We start from the raw sequence: 22,989 nt of genomic DNA on the forward strand, positions 1-22,989 counted from the left end.
CTGTGACAAAGCAAGAGAGTGGCATGGACATATATACACTACCAAACGTAAGGTAGATAGCTAGTGGGAAGCAGCCGCATAGCACAGGGAGATCAGCTCAGTGCTTTGTGACCGCCTGGAGGGGTGGGATAGGGAGGGTGGGAGGGAGGGAGACGCAAGAGGGAAGAGATATGGGAACATATGTATATGTATAACTGATTCACTTTGTTATAAAGCAGAAATTAACACACCATTGTAAAGCAATTATACTCCAATAAAGATGTAAAATAAATAAATAAATAAATAAATAAAAGACATGGTATCTTAACGGAGATCTGGTCATGGGAAACGGAAAAATCAGAAGAAATCAAGTCATGCCTGAATATGCATTAAGAAACTGGAAGAGTTCTGAATTAAGAAATTTCTTTTAAGGCTAAGTACCTAAAGGGAATCCACAGTGCCTCCCCAGGTCCCCATTAAGATGTAATCTTAAAGACTTTAAAACCCTTTTACTGCCAGAGTTCAATGAAAAGCTTGCATCCGTCGTAAAATGTGAATCTCAGCTCGGAGGTGAAAACAGAAGCAGAAAGGATACGAGGAATTGCAAAGAGCTGAGCAAACACGTGAAACGAGGAGCCCCAAGCCATCTGCCAGGGAGCCATGTAGGTCAGGACGAACTGTAGCTTGTGAAGCAGGTCCCTGAGCTGAAAGCAAAAGGACAGACAGAGATTCATCAGTGATGACAACCACAGTGACAGCTGTGTCACAGTCAAAGTGCCTGCATTCGAGTTAGGAAGGGGCAGTGAGACTATTGCTTGTCCTCTTACTCTTACCTTCCTTCATCCCATAAGGCAGCTGTTTAAGGATATTTTCAAACAGCAACAAGATGATCAGAAGTAACGTTGTGTGGTTAATTTCACCAGGTTAATGATTTCAGCCCATAAATATGGTGTTTCTTAGAGGAACACTCACAGCTTGGTCCTTCCTTCTTCATATTGGGTCTTTCAGAAGGAGGTTCATACAAAACCCCATCACGATGGACATCGTTCAAGTTTTTGTGTGTGGATTTCAGTTTTCCTCTTCAGCCACCCTTGCTGGAGAAAATCGCCCCATACCGCTTTGTAACATTGCAAGTTACCAAGCACTTTAGAAAGCCAAGATAGGATATGGGAGCCGTTGCATTTGCTAGACAAGCCTGCACAGGAGAAAGCTGAGTTCTGGAGAGAAGTAGGGGGTGGAGAGAAAAGATCTTATGTGGCCTAAGGATGAACATGAGGGGAAACATGCTCAGTGGTTTGGGCTGGAGATCCAGACTATGAATGTGCCGAGGAGGATGGAGAGGGTCCCTGGCTGTAGACCCCTGCTTTGTGGAGAGAAGTGACTGATGGACCCCAGATGTGAAAGTCTACAGCTGTCACTTCTAGACGCAGTCAGGAAGTATCCTACCAACAAGCTTTCGGAACTGACATACGCTCTTCATCCATAATGGAGACTTTTTTTTTTTTTTTTATTGAAACATAGTTGTTTTACAAAGTCGTATTAGTTTCAGGTGTACAGATTAAAGTGATTCAGTTATACATATATCCACTCTTTTTCAGATTCTTTTCCCATAGAGGTTATTACAGAATATTGAGCAGAGTTCCCTGTGCTCTACAGTAGGTCCTTGTTGGTTATCTATTTCATATATAGTTGTATGTGTTAATCCCAAACTCCTAGCTTATCCCTCCCTACCACCTTTCCCCTCTGGTAGCCATAAGTCTGTTTTCCAAGTCTGTGAGTCTGTTTCTGTTTTGTAAATAAGTTCATTTGTATCATTTTTTTAATTAGATTCCACATATAAGTGATATCATATGATATTTGTCTTTCTCTGTCTGACTTACTTCACTTAGTATGGTCATCTCTAGGTCCATCCATGTTGCTGCAAATGGCATTATTTCATTCTTTTTTACAGCTGAGTAATATTTCATAATAACGGAAACTTCAAATGGCATGATGTGTTTGTTCCTAGACTGGTTAGCATATGAGACAGTGAAATACATTCACCAGAGCCATGATGTGAAAAGAGAAAAAGACAGAATTCTTAATTAAGCTCAGTAGGTGTTACACAGAACATCAGAAGACCACAATGAAAAGAAGACAAAGGCTAGAAAACGGGACCATTGAGGAAAGGTTCAAGGAACCAAGATAACTTAGCCTTTCAGTGAAAGGTCTATCTTGTAATTTTGGAACCAAAAGATGAGGTTATCCTGAACTGTTTCATGAAAGTGTCATGAGGGGAAAATGAGGTTGATTAGAATCCTCTCCAAGTCTTCCTCTCACTATTCTTGTCTCACCACATTCTCATCAATATCCTGGGTTTGGAGAATAACTTTAAACATCCTTGGACTGGCTACAGAAGATGAACCAAGGATAAATGTTCTCTCAAAGGCACAGCAAACTTGGATTTCTTAAAAAGTGACTGGCATCTGGTTGTGTACAGAAGCCTGGGGTCTAGATGTGTCCACTGGGGACCCTAGTCACAAACCTAGCAGGGAAGAATCAGAGGCAGAGAGAAGGGAAGGGAAGGGGGACAGAGAAAAAGAGAAAGAGGAGAGAGCGAGAGGGAGAGGAAAGAAATAGAGACAGTGGGGAGGATGAAGGGAGTATAAAAAAAAGAAGAGGGGGTGAAATGGAGGAAGATGATGTGATCGGACCAGAAGAACTGTGAAGGAATGTGAATTCAGGGAAAGAAAAACAAATGGTTTTTTTCCTAGTACCTTTCACTTTCTTCCCTCTATCTCACTGACACCCCCCAGAGACCTGATTTCAACTGGCTTCTGAGTTCTTTCAAAAAGGCCACTTCAGTTTTAATCCTACGGTTGGTTTAAGCTTCTTGAACTCTGGATCTGGATGGGACTCCACAGTTGCCAGTGCCTTTGAGATGCTGACAGTTGAGAGAAGAGCATTTTACTCTCTTATGTCAGCTTGAGTTTGTATCTTTTAGGTTCACACAAAGATTAGTCCTCTCCCAAACCGTGGTTCGAAAGGATACAGGTACCCCAATGTTCACAGCAGCAATATTTACAATAGCCAAGACATGGAAGCAACCTAAATGTTCATGGACAGATGAATGGATAAAGGTGTGATATATATATATATATATATATATATATATATATATATATATATGTATGTATGTAAAGAAATATTACTCAGCCATAAAGAAGAGTGAAATAATGTCATTTGCAGCAACATGGATGGACCTAGAGGTGTTCATACTATGTGAAGTAAGTCAGACAGAGAAACAAATATCATATAATATCTCTTATATGTAGAATTTTAAAAAATGATACAAATGAACTTATTTACAAAACAGAAACAGGCTCACAGACTTAGAAAACAAACTTATGGTTACCAAAGGGGAAAGTTGCGGGGGGAGGGATAAATTGGGAGTTTGGGACTGACATACACACACTACTATATATGAAATAGATAACCAACAAGGACCTACTGTAGAGCACAGGGAACTCTGCTCAATATTCTGTAATAACCTAAATGGGAAAAGAATCTGAAAAAGAATAGATACATGTATCTGTATAACTGAATAATTTTGCTGTACACCTGAAACTAACACAACATTGTTAATCAACTATACTCCAATATAAAATAAAAATTTAGAAAAATCACTCCCCACCACCCACCTTATTTCCCACCAGTCCATAGGTGACTTGGGCAGACAGGCCTAACACAGACTCAAACTCTTGACTCACTTCTCTTAAAAGATATGATTGCCTTTAAAGGCCAATATCATTTCCATTCATTCCCACCATTAATTCAACTAGAGGAGGAGCATGGTAACTACAAAACAGAAGACATTCAAACACATGACTCTAGATTACATGGAAAGCAAAAGTCCTGAGAAGTGGGGATGGACTCTTTTGTATTAACTTGCTCCTTTATGCCCTAACCCAACTCTATCAGGCAAATGCCTCTGGATTTGAAATATTCTAGTCACAACACTGCTAAGAATTCTTAGTCTGCTTATTAAGAATTAGTCCTGTGACTCATGCCTAGGTGAAAATTGCCAAGCATGAGCAAGATTACCTTATGTGATGTATGACCCCCTAGTTGCCCTGAAAATGAATCACGGGCTTTGGAAAGTTACTCCTGTTGGGTTTTCAGTGTATGACTATATCCTGGGAGGCTTTTAAGCCACCTCCTGGGAAAGCTGATAAGTAGGTCCAGTCATTGCAACTACATACAATCAGACAGGCAGCCCCAGGAAAGGTCTCATCTGAAAGTTTAAAGCACTAACAAGTTAAACTTTGCTGCATTATGATTAAATGAATATACTACAATTATTTTTTGCTTAGCACAGCGACTTGTATTTACACATAAGCAAAACCAGTCATCAGACACATGTGCTCTCATGCTCTAATTGCAGCCAAGGCCCCAGGTATCTTAGCTCTTTTCCTGTGTCTCTCTTGGCCTCGTTTTTTGTTTGTTTGTTTGGTTTTGGTTTTTTTTAATGAACATTGTGAATAAAATACAAGCTTTGTAAAAGATGTTCAATATATAGCTCATCAAATAGACTCTGCTGTTCTTAACCACTGAAGCCAGATCTCCCAAATGCTAGCTCTTTACATACCAATGATTCCTCCACAACTCAGGAATTTAGTGATCCTCCAGGAAGCCCACCAGAAAAAGGATGTGCTGGGGATGTGTCAGATGTCAACACAACACAGAGCATGGGCCTGAGGGCACGCTGCCTGGGTTTCAACCCCAGCTGGCACCTATCATGGGGTTGATAATAGATCCTCCCTACACTGTCATTTTGAGGATTAAATGACTTCATCTTTGTCAAGTGCGGAGTTTAATAAATACATGTTAGGACAGGTGGATATCTTATTTTGAGGATGTATTTGCTCACAATCAGGAAATTCTAGGGCCCCTCCTCTAAGCAACTGAAACTTAACTAAATCCAGGACCTCTTATTTTTCAGAGGAGGAAACCAGACTCAGAGAGGCTAAGTGGGCTGCTTAGAGCAGACCATGAGTCACTGGCCCCTAAATCCAGAGGTTGAAATTCCTGGTTCTCTGCCTGGTGATAGACATTCCTACCTCCCAACCTTACCATGTCTCCTTGAGGCCATGAGCCTTCCTGGAAGGACAGCAGCAGGAAGCAGCTGAGGAAAGGTCTCCTCTACCTACACTTTCCTGCTGACAACGGGGCAGGGTCACAAGTGAGAAGGTGACAAATCGGAGCTGCCCGATTTGTCACTATCGGGGACCTCTTCTCCATGTACACAGTGATGGAGGGCTATGACCTGTCCTGGAATGCCCTTTTCAGTACAAACGCCCAATGAATGAAAGATGACACCACCCAACAAGCCCAGTGACATTCAAGTTGTCTCAACAAGGCAAGCTGCTGGGTTACCTGTGCTTCTTAAGAATGGATGGCTCCAAGAAGATTGACATGGCTGACCTATTTTATTCCTAAAAGTGGGGGGAGGTGTGCTCCACGTTAAAAGACTCAACTTCAAATTTTCCCTTTACACTTCTTCTCTTCTAGGGTTAAGTCAGATGAAAAAAAAAAAAAAGAAAAGTTTGTGGGTATCCAAAAATTGATGTCTAAGCACAAAAGGAAGCTTAAATATTGATCATTAATGAGAAGCATTACAAGAGGCACTTTCTGTACCATATTAGGCCATTGTGTATAAATTGATAACACATTTAAGATGAGTTAATGGAAACAACAACACTAACATTGCCACATGCAGCATAGCATTGCATTGAAGTACTTTTAATTTTTATTTTATATTGGAGTCTAGTTGATTAACAATGTTGTAATAGTTTCAGGTGTACGGCAAAGTGAATCAGCTATACATATACATGTATCTATTCTTTTTCAAATTCTTTTCCCATTTAGGTTATTACAGAGTACTGTGCAGAGTTCCCTGTGCTATACAGTAGGTCCTTGTAGGTTATCTGTTTTATATATAGCAGTGTGTGAGTTTGGGATTGACAAGTACACATTGAAGTACTTTAAATAGAAATCCATCTCCATTAGCTATGAACTTGCATCTCCTTAGTTCGAGGTCTCTGTTTTTTTGAAGCTTAACTCATTCCTAATGTTCTGTTGCTAAGATCTTAAATCTCAGTGCTTTATGCTTTAATATGCCTATTAAAGCATAAAAAACTTCCCCAATTACCCAAGTATGACTATATGAGAAAAGAAAATCATTGGGGTCTTTTTCGCTGAAAACACTCGGAAAAGACGACAGGAACTCACAGTGGAATAATTCTGGCTGTTTCCCAAAGAAAGACACCATAAATACTCTCAATTCAAATAACCCTTTTTGGAAATATCTTTTCAATCAGGCCTAGACATGCTGTTGTATCTCTGCTCTAGGTAGGAAATGCAATTTGCATAAATTCACAAACTATCTTAACAGAAGTGTCACCAATAAGGATGACCCTAACACATTTCCTTGCTAATATTGATACATTCTGAAAGAAAGCACAGGCCAGCTTTTCTCTGGGGACTTCCTTCCTCCTGCCCCAATGAAATAACTCACAATTTATTGAATGCTCTTATATTGGGCATTGTCTTAGAGAGCTGCCCATATGCTATTCCATTTGATTAAATTGTAATTTCCCCCCCAATCCCAATCACTACCTTTTATCCTATTGCTCCAGCCTCACTAGTCTCCCAGATTAGTTCTATCATTTGCCACTTTTTTTTTTCATTTTGTTGTCAAAGCCAGTGAGCTGTTTTTTTTTCTCAGAAAAATATGCAACTTGTGATTATCAGTGTTCGAACTTGAAGAGGCAGGCAAGGCTGAAAGGAGTCCCAGAGACTGGCTATTGGATTAAAGGTAAATTGAGTTCAAAACGAGAGAGAACGCTGAGGGAGCAGAGACCAGAGTGCTTGGAAAGGAGGTAAACAAATGTGAAGATGTTTGCAGGTTCAAGGGGGAACAAGGTGATGAATTCAGGTGGGAGCCCAGCTGAGGGAGTGAAAGGTAGGAACAACAGGGGAAAACTATCAGACATTTCGATGCACAGGTAGGGATTTGGGGAGTAAAAAAAACGTTCGAGAAGGAATGGAAAAAGTAAAGCTAGTGACATTTCAAAAGTGGGATACCACTTTTTAGGGAAGGGGGAGCACTACTTTTATAGAATAACTGGTTGATAACAGCAAAGATGATAAGTTTGGGAATATTAGCTTTAAAACATAAATATTCTCAAATGGGGCTGACAATATGAGTTAGAATTGTATAAGTTAAATAAACATATTCAGGCAGTGGTTACACAATCGTATTTCAGAAGGTGAGAAATGGATTCTATCTCAATACACAATGTGTGTTGGAAGCCTATTATATAACACACTGTTTAGCAAAGTATTGATGGGCTTCAGGGAGCATGGTAATGCAGAAAGGCTACCATCCCACTATAAAAATAGCATAAATAATCTAAAAAATTGTAAGAAAATATAATTAATATTTGAATTCCAAAGAAGGAAAAATCTCTAATAGTCAAAACCAAAGAGGAAAATTTAAATGAGAATGCTAAGTCTGAACTGACACCATGATGACCCCAAGAGGACATAGGCATGAATATGGGCTGCAGGAGCTGAGGACTTGGATTTTAATGGACTTGAAGGGCAGCGATGCCCACCAAAGTGTGAATTAGAAAAGGCCCACCTACCAGGACTGGGAGAAAGCACCAAAGTTTTCCTTCTGCCTGGTGTAGAGTAGATAAAAATCTATCATCCACAACATGCCAAAGCCGTTGTAATGTAGGGGAGTGGAGTTTAAATGTAGACTATTCCAAAAGAGCAGGAACACAAAATTGAGAGACTAATATTAAAAGTAGTGAAGGATGACAAAACTTTCTTGCATAAATCGTCTTCAGGGACACTTCCACAATCAGAATATGTAGACCTCCCATTAAACGCCAAAAAGAAAAGAAAAGAAAAAAACTACATTTAAAAAACGTCATATGCTAATCAAATGTGCTTATTAATAATTTGAGAAACCACTAAATCACTAAAGTTTTCAAACTTTAATGTGCATCAGAATCACCTGGAGAGCTTGTAAATAAAAGATTCTGGTTCCTACTTGCAGAGGTTCTGATTCAGTAAGTTTAGGATGGAGCCCAAGAATAACCTCCCAGGTGATGCTGATGATGCTCCTCTGGGGACCACACATTGAGATTCATCACACTAAAGGACTAGAAATATAATACTCGATTTCCAAAGTACGAGAAGGAAAGAAGAGATCAAATAAAATTTATTCAATTCAATAGAAGGCAAAAAAGAAGGGGTGGGGGGACAAAGAAAAAGCATTGTAAACAGAAAGCAAAATATCATGATAGAAAAAAGTATAAACATATCAGTAATCAGAGTAACGCAAATGGATAAAGTTTGTCTATTAAAATGTAGAGATTCTCAGCCTGTATTAAAAAGAAAAATTGTGCTAAATGCTTTTATAAGAAATATTAAAATGACTTAGAAAGTTTTAGGTAACAGAATGAAAAGAATATATAGCAGGTAAATCTGAATCAAAAGAAAGCTTGGTTACCTATATTAGTATTAGACAAAATAGAATTTTACTGAAAAAGGATAAAAAGCAGTACATAATGATGAAAGTGAAGAGTCACCAGAAGATAAAATAATTGGAATGTATGTACTTAACCATACAGTCTCAAAATATCTAAAGTAAAAATGGACAGAATTACAAGGGAAGATTAACAAATATACATCATAGGGGGAGATTTTAAGACAGGCATCTCAGAAAATGATGATTTGGTTAGACCATAGATTAATAAAGATATAAAATATTTGACCAACAGAATTAACAAGCTTTATCTAAGAGATATGTGTATTAGAACCTTGCAGCCAACCAAAAGAGAAAGAATATAACTTTCAAGCATATGGACATTTACAAGAACTGATGACTTAGTAAACTAAAAAGAAGTCTTAACCGATGCTAAGAATTGATATCATGCAAATTGCTTTGCAATTAAGTTAGAAGACAATAATAAAAAGACAGTAAAATAACAATAGCAGCAGCAACCACAAACTTTGCATTCAGATATAATAACAAAAAATGACACTGAATTAACTAAGAATAAATGATAATCAAAATTAGGAAATGCTTTAAAATGAAAGATAATGAAAAGCAGTAATACCAATCACAACCTGTGGGACTCAGCTAAAGCAATTTGTAGAGTAAAAGACATAGCCTTAAAATGTGCATCTTAGGGCCTCCCTGGTGGCGCAAGTGGTTGAGAGTCTGCCTGCCGATGCAGGGGATACGGGTTCGTGCCCCGGTCTGGGAGGATCCCATATGCCGCGGAGCGGCTGGGCCCGTGAGCCATGGCCGCTGAGCCTGCGCGTCCGGAGCCTGCGCGTCCGGAGCCTGTGCTCCGCAACGGGAGAGGCCACAACAGTGAGAGGCCCGCATACCGCAAAAAAAAAAAAAAAAAAAAAAAAAAAATGTGCATCTTAGAAAAACGTCACAGTTTATATTGGCAGTCAATTTTTTATTACAAAAAATGAATATTGTCAGAAAAGAAAATACAGACATTCTGATCTATTAATGTAAATGCAGAACTCCTCAATAAAATATTTATGAAATGAATCTACAAATATATAAAAATATATCATGACCAAATGTGGTTCATCATATAATGGTTTATTAGAAAAAATGTCAATACAATTCACAAAAATAAGAAAGTAAGAAAAAGAAAAACCATATGATGCTCAACTGATGCAGGAATGATGCACTCACTCATAAAAATCCCTTGCAACCTAGTAATATAAAAGTTCTTCTTAAACTGCTAAAAGGTAGCAGTGCTATATTGAAGTAAACACCATATTTAATAGTAAAATGTAAAATTTCAGGATTATTCAGGCAAGATGTACCAAGCAAGATGAATCTGATTAACCTACAACAGAAAAGTGAAAATAGAACCATTAAGGGAGACTAAAATCTAAGGAAAGAGAAAGGAACCTGGGATAATAAGTTATCACCGGTGAAGTGCAATTTGGATAATTGCACTTAATAACTAAGAAGAGAAACAGGGATGATACAGGGGTGAGTGTACTCAGCAGGCATAGGCTACTTAGGCAAATGAATGCACAACTAATAAAGGGAAAGGCAACAGGCCTGATTCTTTGATTAGCCAGCTTTATGCAACAAAACAAATTCAGACCCCGAGGAGAGCATGACAGAAAATATTAGTTAGGTTCATATTTCATAACCACTAATTAGGGTATCCATAAATGCAAATGAAGTCACCATTGCACATTTAAACTTTACAATCTACCAAGAGGTAGAAATGCACAAAACTAAAAATCTTGTCAAGACCCCTGAGAATTGGGAATTAAATTTAATGCTGCACCTGTGTGTGTGTTTCTGCTTGTGGTAGACAGAGGGGTACTGGCTCAGGTGTGTGGGGAGGTGGGTCACTGGGGAAGGAGGCAAGGGTGGACTTCAACACAGAAGAAACAGGAGATGATAAAAGTACCCAGGGAGAGAGGGTTACCTTTTGTTCTTTAAGCATCTTGCTCAAATGGAGCTTGGAGTGAAGTGGTAGAAACAATATGGTTAATATACACATTCTGCCTTCCTTTTCAGCTCCTTAGTCCTCTAAATTCCTTATGTTAGCTTTCACCCAATTACTGTATGTAGGATAGTCTCCCATCTTTGTTTTGGCTTTTGTTTAGCTTTCTCTTCCCTATGGGGAAAAAGCAGCTTTCTAGATTCTGTTTTGGGGGGCTTCCTCCCTCTCGAAGATTCATTATCACCCTAAGGGTGACAAATGCAGTTTTTAGGAAGAGCGTATGACGGCCAAGTTCATAAGCCTACTATCAAGCTGCTGCTTTTACCCATGTAGCATGTTAGTAAGAGAAACAAATAATGCTGATATCTGTAGCTATGAAGCAGCTTTTTCTCCATCTTCTCTGAAGGTCCTCCTGATCGGATATCCCATCCCTTCCACACCTCTTGGATATCTACCTCATGTACTCTCCTGAGATTTTATACTTGTAAAAACATTTCATCCATCTAATACCCATAAAAATAAGGTGATTCATACAGTGGTGCTCCAAATAACAGTAGCTCTCTGCTTTAAGCACCTAAACTTTTAAAATTTATTGATTTTTATACAAATATAATAATACAAACTCACTTTAAAAAAACCAAATAATTCAGATTTGCTTAAATTGTAAAGTGAAAGTTCTTGTAACCCACCTCATTCTGACCTAACTTCCAGGACTTGGAATTTTCTGCACATGCACCTGTGCAATACATGCATGCGAGTGTGTGTGTGTGTGTGTCTTTTTTATTTAAATTGAATTAACAATATATAGTGTTCTGAAACTTGATTTTTCTATTTCATAGATCATGGGCATTGTTCAGTGTTGGTATAAATTGCTCTCCCTCACATCTAATTTACTGCATAATAGTCCATTGTTTGGCCAATCTATTGAATCATTATACTACTGATAGACATCTAGGTTGCAAAAATTAATTTAAAACCACTGCTGAAGAAAATTTCACACACTTATCTAAGAGATCATACAAAGCCAGTGCAGTGGCTGTTAACACAGTGTACTCCCCTGACTTTGATCACTGGGTGGGCACATGGTCTACACTGGGACGGTCATGACATCCCCCTCTGTCCATGATAACTGATGCAGGGGTAAGCACAGTTCGTGATACAGACAACAGGTACAGGATGTTAATTCCACCAGCACTGCTATATGAAGGTGGGGCTCCTGGGAGCTATCTTGTTCCTTGTATGGAGAATGACCCTAAGCAAAATCAGGCAAAAATAAGTAGGAAAGAGAGAGTACAAAAAGACAGTTTGCTCTGGGTATGGCCCCATCTCAAATGAGATCTACTCTCAGGCATCTTAGTTATGTAAAGCAATATAGTCCAACTTTAAGTTGAGCTTTTGTCACTTGCCATCAAAACGTTCTAATATACCAAATTTATCAAAATTTCATGTAAAATTAAAAAGTAGTTCAAAGAGCTTCTGGTTTCTCCTCTTGGACACAGAAAGCTGAAAAGAGCATTCTTCCCACCCTTACAATGAGAAAAAGCCAGACAAACTTCAAATTCATGACTGCTTTTTTAACCCATTGGAGAACTGGGCTGTAGAGAAGCCAGCTGGCCCACAATCTAAGGACAGACAAGCACCTTCAGGGAGAAAGGAGGTAAGTACTCCCTCACCTGAAACAGACATCACCAGAAACTGGTAGGAAAAGTTTGTCCAAAAGAGCTGATGAATTTTGGTGATAGTTAAGTGTGGGCTCGTAGGACACCAGGAAGCCCCCTGGGGGCTATAGAAATTGCAGGCTCTTTCTCCATGCACTCCCCTGGGTGCTCACAGAAAAGGTCAGAGGGAACCCTGAGGAAGTGTCTGACGTGGTACAGACCTGAAGGAAGCAAACAGCAGACACACGGAGGAGCACAAAACTCTGCTACACCCTTTCCCCAGACCTCTCTTACAGGACACTCTTACAGTAGGCTTATATTCCAGCCTACAAAGGAAGGGTCAGCAAACACTGTCATCTCCAGGGCATTGGTGAAGACTCACTGAAGCTGGGGGAAGGGAACGACACAACAGCAACAAAAACCCCACTCCTGAGGAAGGGGCAGGAGCACCTGCTGGACCCAACTGCAGTTGGAGGAGGATGAGGAGAACTGAGAAGGACACAGGGACAGGGCAAAGACCTAAGACTGAGGTTTAATTAGAAAACAGAGAATGTCCTCCCCTTCCACCTTCTCCCCCTGCCACCAAGCTAACAAGTTTCAAGTGAAAAGTAAAACCAGATGCTGATAGGAGAGGGACAGGAAAGGCACAAGCACATGTGAAGAGACACGCTGAGGAGCAGCATGGGCGTAGAGCTGAGCACTGAGCAGACATCGCTCTGGAAGCCAACTCCCAACCTAAACACAAGGTAGCCCTTCAGAAGTTTTGAAGTCTGTGGTACCCTGAGGGTAACCATGGCAATAACAAACCCCCAACCTGGCCCATCTCCTAACTATGTTAACTCAAACCCTGCACTGAAAATCTAGCAGAAGGAAAGGCATGCCTGGTTCCAGGTATAAAAGCTATTTGCTTTATACTCTATGGCCCTCCCCAAGAAGTCCAGCTTTCAACAAAAAATTATGAGGTATATGAAAAGGCAAGAAAAAAAAGACTCCTAAAAGACAAAGCAACAATCAGAGCTAGACTCAGATATGAAACACTTGTTGGAACTATCTGACAGAAATTAAAATAACTTTGATTCATATGTTATGGGCTCTAATGGAACAGGTACACAATATGAAAGATTAGATGGAAAATTTCAGCAGAGAGGTGGAAAGTATAAAAGAAAGACTCAAATGGAAATGATAGAAATGGAAAACACACAAGAGAGATAGAATGTTTTCAGCAGACTTGTCATACTAACACAGTTGAGGAAAGAATTAATGAACTTGAAGACAGATCAAGAAAAATGACCTAAATTGAAACACAAAGTTAAAACTGAGTGAATTTAAAAAAGAAAACATTATTGAGTATCCAAGAGATATATAACAATATCAAACTTACATATGTATATTTTGAACCTCAGAAAGAGAGGACAGGACAAAGAAATGTTTGAAGATATAATGGGCAAGAAATTTCCAAAATAATGACAGACACCAAGCCACAGACTCAAGGTCAGATAACACCAAGGAAGATAAATACCCAAACAAACAACTGAATAAACAAACAAAACAAGAACAAAACCTACCCAACACTAGGCATATAATAATCAGATTGCTAAAAACAAAAGACAAAAAGAAAATCTTGAAGGCAGCCCCCAAAAAGGCACATTACACAGAGAAGAACAAAAGTAAAATTACAGAAGACTTTCTGTAAGCCAGAAGATGATGGAGAGACATTTTTAAAGTTTTAAAAGGGGGAGGGGGCAGGAACCGTCAATATAGAATTCTATACTCAGTGAAAATATCTTTCAAAAATGAGAGAGAAATATTTTCTTGGGCAAACAAAACTGACAGAATTCATTGACAAAAGACCTATACTACAGAAATTGCTCAGGAAGTTCAGAAGAAAGACGATACAGGTTGGAAATTTGGATCTACACAAAGAAATAGAGCATCAGAAATGAAAGGTGACAATAAATCATTTTTTCTTATTTTCAAATGCCCTAGAAGAGCAATTTTGCTCTAAAGCAAAAATAGTAACAGCGTATTATGTGTTTTTAGCATATGTTAAAATAAAGTATATGACAATAACACCAAGGATGTCAGGGAGGAAACTGTTGAAATTCCTTACACTAGACAAGCAATGGTATAATATAATTTGAAGGTAGATTCCACTGAATTTAAGTTTTATATTCTTAATATAATTTCAATGACTTTAAAAAAAGAGGCATAAATAATTTTAATGTCAGTAGAAGAAATAAAATGGAATTAAAAAGTAGTTCAAAGTTTTTCCTGCTGCTCTTCCCTTTACTGCCCTAATTAGTTGTTCCTTCTGGAGAACTCATAATATTTGGCTTACAACTTCCTACCGCATGGAAAGTAGTAACGCATCCTGGTTATAAGACTAAGCTTTGGAGTTAGACCTAGATTCTCAGCCCAGCTCTGCCTCTCACTACTTGTGTGATCTTGGACAAGTTTCACTCCTGTAAGCCTTAGTTCTCTCATACACAGAGTAACTATGGTAATGGTACCTATCTCAGAAATTGATTGTGAAGAGTCGATGAAATAATCCATGTTAGGTTTTTAGCTCAGGACCAAACATATAATAAGCGCTCAATAAATATAGATTATTTTATTTATTGCCCTTATGACATTGTTTCAAAAGTAGTTTTTATGTTTTTCTCTCCCACATCTTCCATTGAAGAGTATGCTCATTGTTAGTGATAGGGTATTAGTTATAGTTGTACAGTTATCTTCTAGCAGGTAAGTAATATAGGCACAGAGTGGATGTAAGTGTAGTAAGTGTTCTTCAGAAAGTGAAACAATGAGTAAAAGAAAGCCTCAAGTGTCTTACTAACTCAACTCATAGGCTATAGTGGACACGGGGTTGATGGAATTTTTCTTGTTACTTCCTGATTCTCATTTACGTGCCAGATCTTTGCAACTGCCACTGATTTTCCTGACAAAGGTGGTATTTCCCCTTTTTCTCTCAATGGATATTTTAAGATAGTAACCATCTCAGTGTCACTGACTGCCTTTCTGCAACTGAGGCAGAAGCACCATGGTTTGGTCTTTCCAAAAGGAAAGAAGGAATGAGAAAGTCTATGGCCTCGAAGATCTTGTCTGAAATATGAACCCCTGGTAAAGGACACTGTTTGGAATCTCCAGGTTCATGTCTGTAAATCCTGTAGAACCGGAAGCCTCCAGTCAGTAAAGGAGAGCAAATGCCAGTTATTAGCCTTGTCAGGAAGATGTTGCCCTGGCTTGTAACCAAATCGAGCTCTGTCTTCAGGGAGTACTTTAAGGAGGGCTTCCTCATTGTTGAGAAAAGAAGGTTTTCAAATTCTTTCAGTGAAGAGGGTCTAGATTTATCACTTCTACTAAATTCCCTGAAGCCACTCATGTAGCTGGTGTGTGCCTCAAACACACACCACTGCCCTCTTCTCTGAAGATTCATCAGCAGTGGCCCTTCGATTCTACAGAGAAAGCTGTAGACTTTTTAAAAAATGAGAGCCCATAAAAACTTCTTTGACATATTAGCAGGGACACACAGGACTGTGCTGCTATTTGAACAACATGACTAAATCCATGTGTTTATTATAGCATACTTTGGCATGAGACAAAAGGAAAAATGAAGAAAAAAAAAAAGATATAACTCTAGTACACCAGCCTTGATGTCCTAAATGGGAAGGAAAAACAGATCCTTACTTTGAAGGCTGAGATGCAGAGAAGCTGCTAGCATTCACTTCAGGCCTCCATCCCTTCCCAGGAGATAAATTACGGTAACTTGCATGGTCTGAGTTAAGGGAAACCCATGGCCCTGGTATGTGGGTGTTGTCCTGGGGAGTGGAAGACAAGGAAGTTGATGAGTTAGGCTATAAATCTTGACTAAAGGATGTTTGGGGCTGTTCAGGCACTTCTCAGCTGTTACATGACACAGTTAAAAGTGGCATCACAGCGGTGGCTACATGACGTGAGCTGGCCAATTGGATGACATCAGCTTGTCACCACTGGGGTAGATCTGCAGCTAGAAGCAGATTGTGTTTTCCCCTCTGAGTTTTGCAAAAGGGGCTCAGCTGATTACAGAGCACAGAGCAACACATGCACAGCGGAAGAGCCAGCTCTGCTGGCCATGTGTTAAGTCCTCCACTGTGAACAGGACAGCAGTGAGGCAGCCAAACAAGATTTATGAGAAGCCAAGAAAATCAAAACACACACCATGGAAAGCCCAAGGAGGGAACTCTAAGTGACCCGTAGGCTCAATCTAAAACCACCCCTCTTCCCATGTGCTCCCCTGTCCCTGCTGTGAATCATCATCTCTCTAGGATAATAAAACATCATCCAACCACCACATCCAAGCTCAGACTTCATTTCTCACAAACCAGTTTTTCTATCTTTCAACGGAATTTAATTAATATGAATTGAATTAGGGTGACCTAATCCTAACCCTAACCCTAACCAGGACCCTGCATTTTGTTGGATGTTGCAGCAGGTGGGAAATAAATAAGCACACCCGTGGTTCCACCATATGAGGAGTTTCCAATATTCTCGGGAACACAGACACACTGGAATCTGTTCTTCGTTTCTGGACAGAGTGCAGAGCCTGTGAAATTTCTCTCCTGCACCATCCTGGTGGCAACTACAAGTGAACATGGGTCCCTGAGAGCCTGGAAGGTGTGCTAGGTTCCTGCAGTGGTTTTGTGAACCTTCTGCAAGCCAGTTTTTACGCCTGGGCTTGGGAAGACTGGGAATAGGATCAAGTTCAAGTATGGCTCTGTGAGTGAGTGACTTTGGGTAAGTTTCTAACCTGTCCATGCAAAACAGCACCATGGAACATTCTACAGAGGCTTATTGTTTTCCTACGGTGTGCCTGACCCTGTTCTGGAAATTAGGACATATCAGTAAACAGACAAAGATCTCTGTCCTCATGGAACTCACAATCTGGTGTGAGAGACAATCAAATGAAAAAATAGTCAAGGAGAGAGTATGTTAGAAGGTGATGATGGCACAGCAGAAAGGTAATACAGTGCAATGTGAAAAGATGGGGAAACTGGGTGGAGGGCAGAGAAGGGGCAAGTTGTAATATGAAAACTGGGTGGTCAGGGTAGGTCTGACTGAGAAGGCCAAATCTGAGCAAAGCCTTGAAGGAGCTGATGGAGTGAGGGAGTGAGTTTTACCTAGTAGAGAGAAAACTGTGAGACAACCTTACTGAAAAGTCCAGGATTATGAAAAAGGTCAATAAACTTGATAAGTCTATTCTTCAACTCAGTGAGGGAAAGGGACCTACAAATAAACTGAAAATGGAAAATGGAGCCTCTGTCAACATTACTGAACCAAAAAGATAATGGAGAGATGTTACATCCACCACTTAATTTCAGGATAGCGAGAACTAGTCCACATCACGACCCTGTGGACGAGGTGGGCGCAGATGTCACCCTCCGAAAACTCAGAGGGCGCAGAGGGAAGCCATGCTAAGGCGAATGGCCCCATAGAAAATAACTTTTGCTGTCCATAATTTCCTGGCTGGAGATGCCTAAGAACTCAATTCTTGTGTTAAGTGTCAAGCCCTGCATTTCAAACCTAGAGATGGTGGCATTAAGTAAACATTGTACTGTGGCCCTTCACATCACACATATATGGCATGTTTATTCCTGGCAAGGGCAGTGGACTAAACCTTTTAAACATAACGAGAATGGCATGTCTAAAGCCATTCCCCTCTTCTAAGCTGATAAAACATTAACAGCCTGAAAGTGGTTGTGACTGCAGAAGTTTCTCTTAAATATAGCTCCACTGAACAGCATACTATAAAGCTCCCCCAAATACCCACATTTAAATAAACTGACCTGTGGTCAATGAATATACTTGGTCATTTACAAACAGACACATGAGGGCCCACTTTATCAAGGGCACTTTGACCTCTGTGAAGCTGCCGATATTGTTGACCACTCCCTCCTTCTTGAAGCCATTTCTTTTCTTTCTTCCTATTTTACTGTAATTTACCTTGTCTCATGAGTCACTTTTCCTCCTCCTTTACCTGGGCCTTAAATGCTGGCCATCCTTGTTGGAAGCAATATGTCTTTTGGATAAGGATTCTCTATGGAGACCCTTTCATGTACATCTTGTCCACCCAACAATTCCTATCACAGGAATCTGTGTTCCTGAAACACTCATGTGCACCAGCGTCTGACACTTCTGGTCTGCCCGCCCTTTCTTCCCTCTCTGACCCGTTGTCCCTATAGTGTGGTTAGACAAGAGCCAGGCCTCATTGACTAGAGAGCTTGCGTCCCTTTTGCCTAGTTCCTCAATGGACACATGACACAAAAGGAGTCAATGAGATGCTCCCCAGGACTTCGGCTAAAACCATCAGGAAAGATACTTTCTCTTCTTTCTGGGATTATTAGCTGGAGGGAGTCTATACATATAGAACCAATCTAAGAATGAAGCCAGCAGAGGAGAGAAGGAGAAATAAACACAGAATTTCAATGCCATCGTTTAAGCCTCTGAATCATCCCATCAGTTATGTGAACTGTTAAATCCTCCTTTTTCATTAAGCCAGTTTCATTTGGGTTTCTGGAGTTTGTGAACGCAGAAATCCCAGCTACCACAGGAAAAAAAATTGGAAACAAACTAAATGTCTATCAGTAGGGGAATGGCTAGTCAAATTATTACTATGGAATACTATGCAGGTGTCAAAAGGAAGAGGCAATATTACACATACGGTCGTGGAAGTTCTCTAAGACATATTTTTAAGCAAAAAAGGAAGTAAACATGTGTAAAGAATGACCTATTAATATTTTACATTTTGTGTGTGTATAGGGTGTGTGTGTGTATGTGTGTGTGTGTGTGTGTGTGTGTGAATACATAGGAAAACAGGGTAGAAGGAATTATTCTGTAAGTTACAGTGGTTATCATTAGGGAGAGAAAGGGGTTAAAGAGTGAGGGGTGTGTATAAAGATGGACTTTCTCTGTATTTTCCATTGTGTTTCTAACTTTATTAAACTGATCCTACATTTATAGCACTTATGTAAAGTAAAATATTTAAATGGGAAAACATCCTGTCCCTAGGTCTTTACTTTGGTCCCTGTCACGTCTCACTCCACAATTCAACACATCTAAAACCGACATTTTTTTTTCCCCAAAATGTCTTTTTTTCCTGGCCCTCATTAATGACACCACTGAGTCACTGGAGGATGCGATGTGAGAGCTCTCCCAGATGTGGCTCTTCCTCCTATCCTCCACTTCCCCCCAGCACCCTCACAGTCACTAAATGTTATCAGCTCTACCTCCTAGATTTGCCCCTTCTCATCGTGGTTCTGGGGCCATCATCCACACAGCTTTATGCAAAAACCACCTCACTCATGAATTTTAATTTCATAAATGGTGAAAGTGCTATAGCTCCCACGTTGAACTAATGGCCTGTAGAATTTCACATGTAACACATTCTGGAAATGCTGGCAGAATGATCCTCTGGCAGGATTATTTCAAGTCCTGCTTCTCCAACTAAAAATTACTAAAAATTTCAAGACAAGATGCTTCCTGATAACTTTTTCAGGACCAGTGGGAGAGCATGAAACCTTTGTCACCTTGGTTCCTGTTACGACCACATATTCTTACTTGGAGTATGTCTTCCTGTCCCCCAAAGACCCAGGCATATCAGAAATGTTACAAGTTCATTACATTAGTTCGTTCTTAAAAGAGAAGAATGGCTGATGGTGATGGCTAGGACCTGGGACCCTTTGCTGCAGGGTTTGCACCTGGACAAACATCCCCTTGAACAACAAAATACAAAGAAACTATAAGAGACTAAAAATAACTGCGTCCATAGGCAGTTGGGGCAAATTCCGTACAACAAGATATGAAGAGACCAAAAAGCCCAGCTGCCACTTCTGAAGAGCCGGGAGCAAAATCAAGGTACTGCGTGTGATCCCTGCACACAGTACCGCCAAAGGGGTGGGCAAATCACCTAAGCCACCCCTCCTGCCCGACCCCTGGACCTGCCCCTACCCTCACCCCGTGTAAGGAACAAGCTCGCCCCACCCCCCTGAGGGAGGGAACAAGCAAGGGAACCTGTTGTTTGTTCTGGCTCCTCCCTGCTGTAGCAGAGGCCCCCGTAAAGCCTTGCCTGAATTTCCTGCCCAGCCTCTGATCAATTTCTATTGACTAAGGAGGCCAAGAACCCTGGTCCGTAACAACGGGGCAGAAGAGAGGAAAGGGATTGAGAGGCTGAGGGAGGGAGGACGGATGGGCCTGACTCCGTAAAGGTGCTGAGTCGCATGGGGTGTGGTTGCAGCATCACGCATCTCAGGATGGGATCTGCAGGGATGCTTCTTTCCCTCTGCCTCCCCTCGGCCCCCAGCCTAACCCTAGGAATGTCCCACCCTTCGTGTCAATGCATGGGCTACACTAAATCCTTCCTGCTGTGCTCTGGCCCAGAACTCATGATGTCCCGTTTTTCACTAGATCTGGCAGACTGAGGAGAACAGCCAACATTCATCTTCCAGACCTCAGGGGGGGATTCACGGATTTGGGGAGGGAGAGAATAACACACAGGCAAGCCCTCTGGAAGTCATCTATTTCATCCTCTGGACCTCGGTGCTTTGATCCCACTCCACAGATCATCTCTCTGTAATCTCATCCTGTCTTTCTTTCCACCCATAAAGCCTGAAGGATTAGGGGCAACTGACATAACAATAATAATGAGTCCACTATTCACACAGCTCCTTTCTCCCAAGGAAGCTGGAGCCCTTCCAAGGTCTCTGCATTCATCTTGCAGCCCTTCTGTGACGTGGGCTGCCAGGATAACAATGGTTTTTGCTATTTAGCAGAACAGGAGCCAGGTTGGCAAAAGAGCTTAGGGATTTGGTGACAATAAATGAGAGGACATGTCAAAAGTAGGACTCTGATGAATCTACTGAACAAACAAAATTTCATATCATGCAATGAATACCCCTAAAGAGCAGTATTCCCTCACAAACAATATTGGAGGTTTCTACGCAAGTCAATCAACGTGATACACCATATTAACAAACTGAAGGAGAAAAACCATATGATCATCTCAATAGATGCAGAAAAAGCTTTTGACAAAATTCAACACCTATTTATGATAAAAACCCTCCAGAAAGTAGGCACAGAGGGAACTTACCTCAACATAATAAAGGCCATATATGACAAACTCACAGCCAACATCACTCTCAATGGTGAAAAACTTAAACCATTTCCTCAAAGACCAGGAACAAGACAAGGTTGTCCATTCTCACCACTATTATTCAACATAGTTTTGGAAGTTTTAGCCACAGCAATCAGAGAAGAAAAAGAAATAAAAGGAATCCAAATCGGAAAAGAAGAAGTAAAGCTGTCACTGTTTGCAGATGACGTGATACTATACATAGAGAATCCTAAAGATGCTACCAGAAAACTACTAGAGCTCATCAATGAATTTGGTAAAGTAGCAGGATACAAAATTAATGCACAGAAATCTCTTGCATTCCTATACACTGATGATGAAAATCTGAAAGAGAAATTAAGGAAACACTACCATTTACCATTGCAACAAAAAGAATAAAATACCTAGGAATAAACCTACCTAAGGAGACAAAAGACCTGTATGCAGAAAGCTATAAGACACTGATGAAAGAAATTAAAGATGATACAAAGAGGTGGAGAGATATACCACGTTCTTGGGTTGGAAGAATCAACATTGTGAAAATGACTCTACTACCCAAAGCAATCTATAGATTCAATGTAATCCCTGTCAAACTACCAATGGCATTTTTCACAGAACTAGAACAAAAAATTTCACAATTTGTGTGGAAACACAAAGGACCCCAGTAACCAAAGCAATCTTGAGAAAGAAAAACGGAGCTGGAGGAATCAGGCTCCCGGACTTCAGACTATACTACAAAGCTACAGTAGTCAAGACAGTATGGCACTGGCACAAAAACAGAAATATAGATCAGTGAAACAGGATAGAAAGCCCAGAGGTAAACCCATGCACATATAGTCATCTTATTTTTGATAAGGGAGGCAAGAATATACAATGGAGAAAAGATAGCCTCTTCAGTAGGTGGTGTTGGGAAAATTGGACAGCTACATGTAAAAGAATGAAATTAGAACACTCCCTAATACCACACAGAAAAATAAACTCAAAATGGATTAAAGACCTAAATGTATGGCCAGACACTATAAAACTCTTAGAGGAAAACATAGGCAAAACACCCTGTGACATCAATCACAGCAAGATCCTTTTTGACCCACCTCCTAGAGAAATGGAGATAAAAACAAAAATAAACAAATGGGACCTAATGAAACTTAAAAGCTTTTGCACAGCAAAGGAAAGCATAAACAAGACAAAAAGACAACGCTCAGAGTGGAAGAAAATATTTGAAAATGAAGCAACTGACAAAGAATTAATCTCCAAAATATACATGCAGCTCAATATCAAAAAAACAAAGAACCCAATCCAAAAATGGGCAGAAGATCTAAATAGACATTTCTCCAAAGAAGATATACTTTGCCAACAAACACATGAAAGGATGCTCAACATCAGTAATCATTAGAGAAATACAAATCAAAACTACAGTGAGGTATCACCTCACACCGTCAGAATGGCCATCATCAAAAAATCTACAAAAAATAAATGCTGGAGAGGGTGTGGAGAAAAGGGAACCCTCTTGCACTGTTGGTGGGAATGTACAGCCACGATGGAGAACAGTATGGAGATTCCTTTAAAAACTAAATATAGAACTACCATATGGCCCAGCAATCCCACTACTGGGCATATACCCTGAGAAAACCATAATTCAAAAAGAGTCATGTACCACAAT

General features: G+C 40.1%; 1 protein-coding gene across 5 annotated transcripts in view; it reads right to left on the reverse strand.

The window, feature by feature from the left end:
* Window positions 1-22,989, reverse strand: part of PCNX2 (pecanex 2) — a 287,082-nt gene that overhangs the window by 93,126 nt on the left and 170,967 nt on the right. The window contains exon 22 of one of the 5 annotated variants that reach the window (XM_060107897.1): window positions 575-683. The exons of the other annotated variants lie outside the window; for them this stretch is intronic. Within the exon in view, the coding sequence (XP_059963880.1) occupies window positions 575-683 (109 nt within the window). The remainder of the gene's footprint in view (window positions 1-574; window positions 684-22,989) is intronic. 5 annotated transcript variants of the gene reach the window in all.

The sequence above is a fragment of the Mesoplodon densirostris genome, chromosome 1 (genome assembly GCF_025265405.1).
Source record: "Mesoplodon densirostris isolate mMesDen1 chromosome 1, mMesDen1 primary haplotype, whole genome shotgun sequence".
NCBI lineage: Eukaryota > Metazoa > Chordata > Mammalia > Artiodactyla > Ziphiidae > Mesoplodon > Mesoplodon densirostris.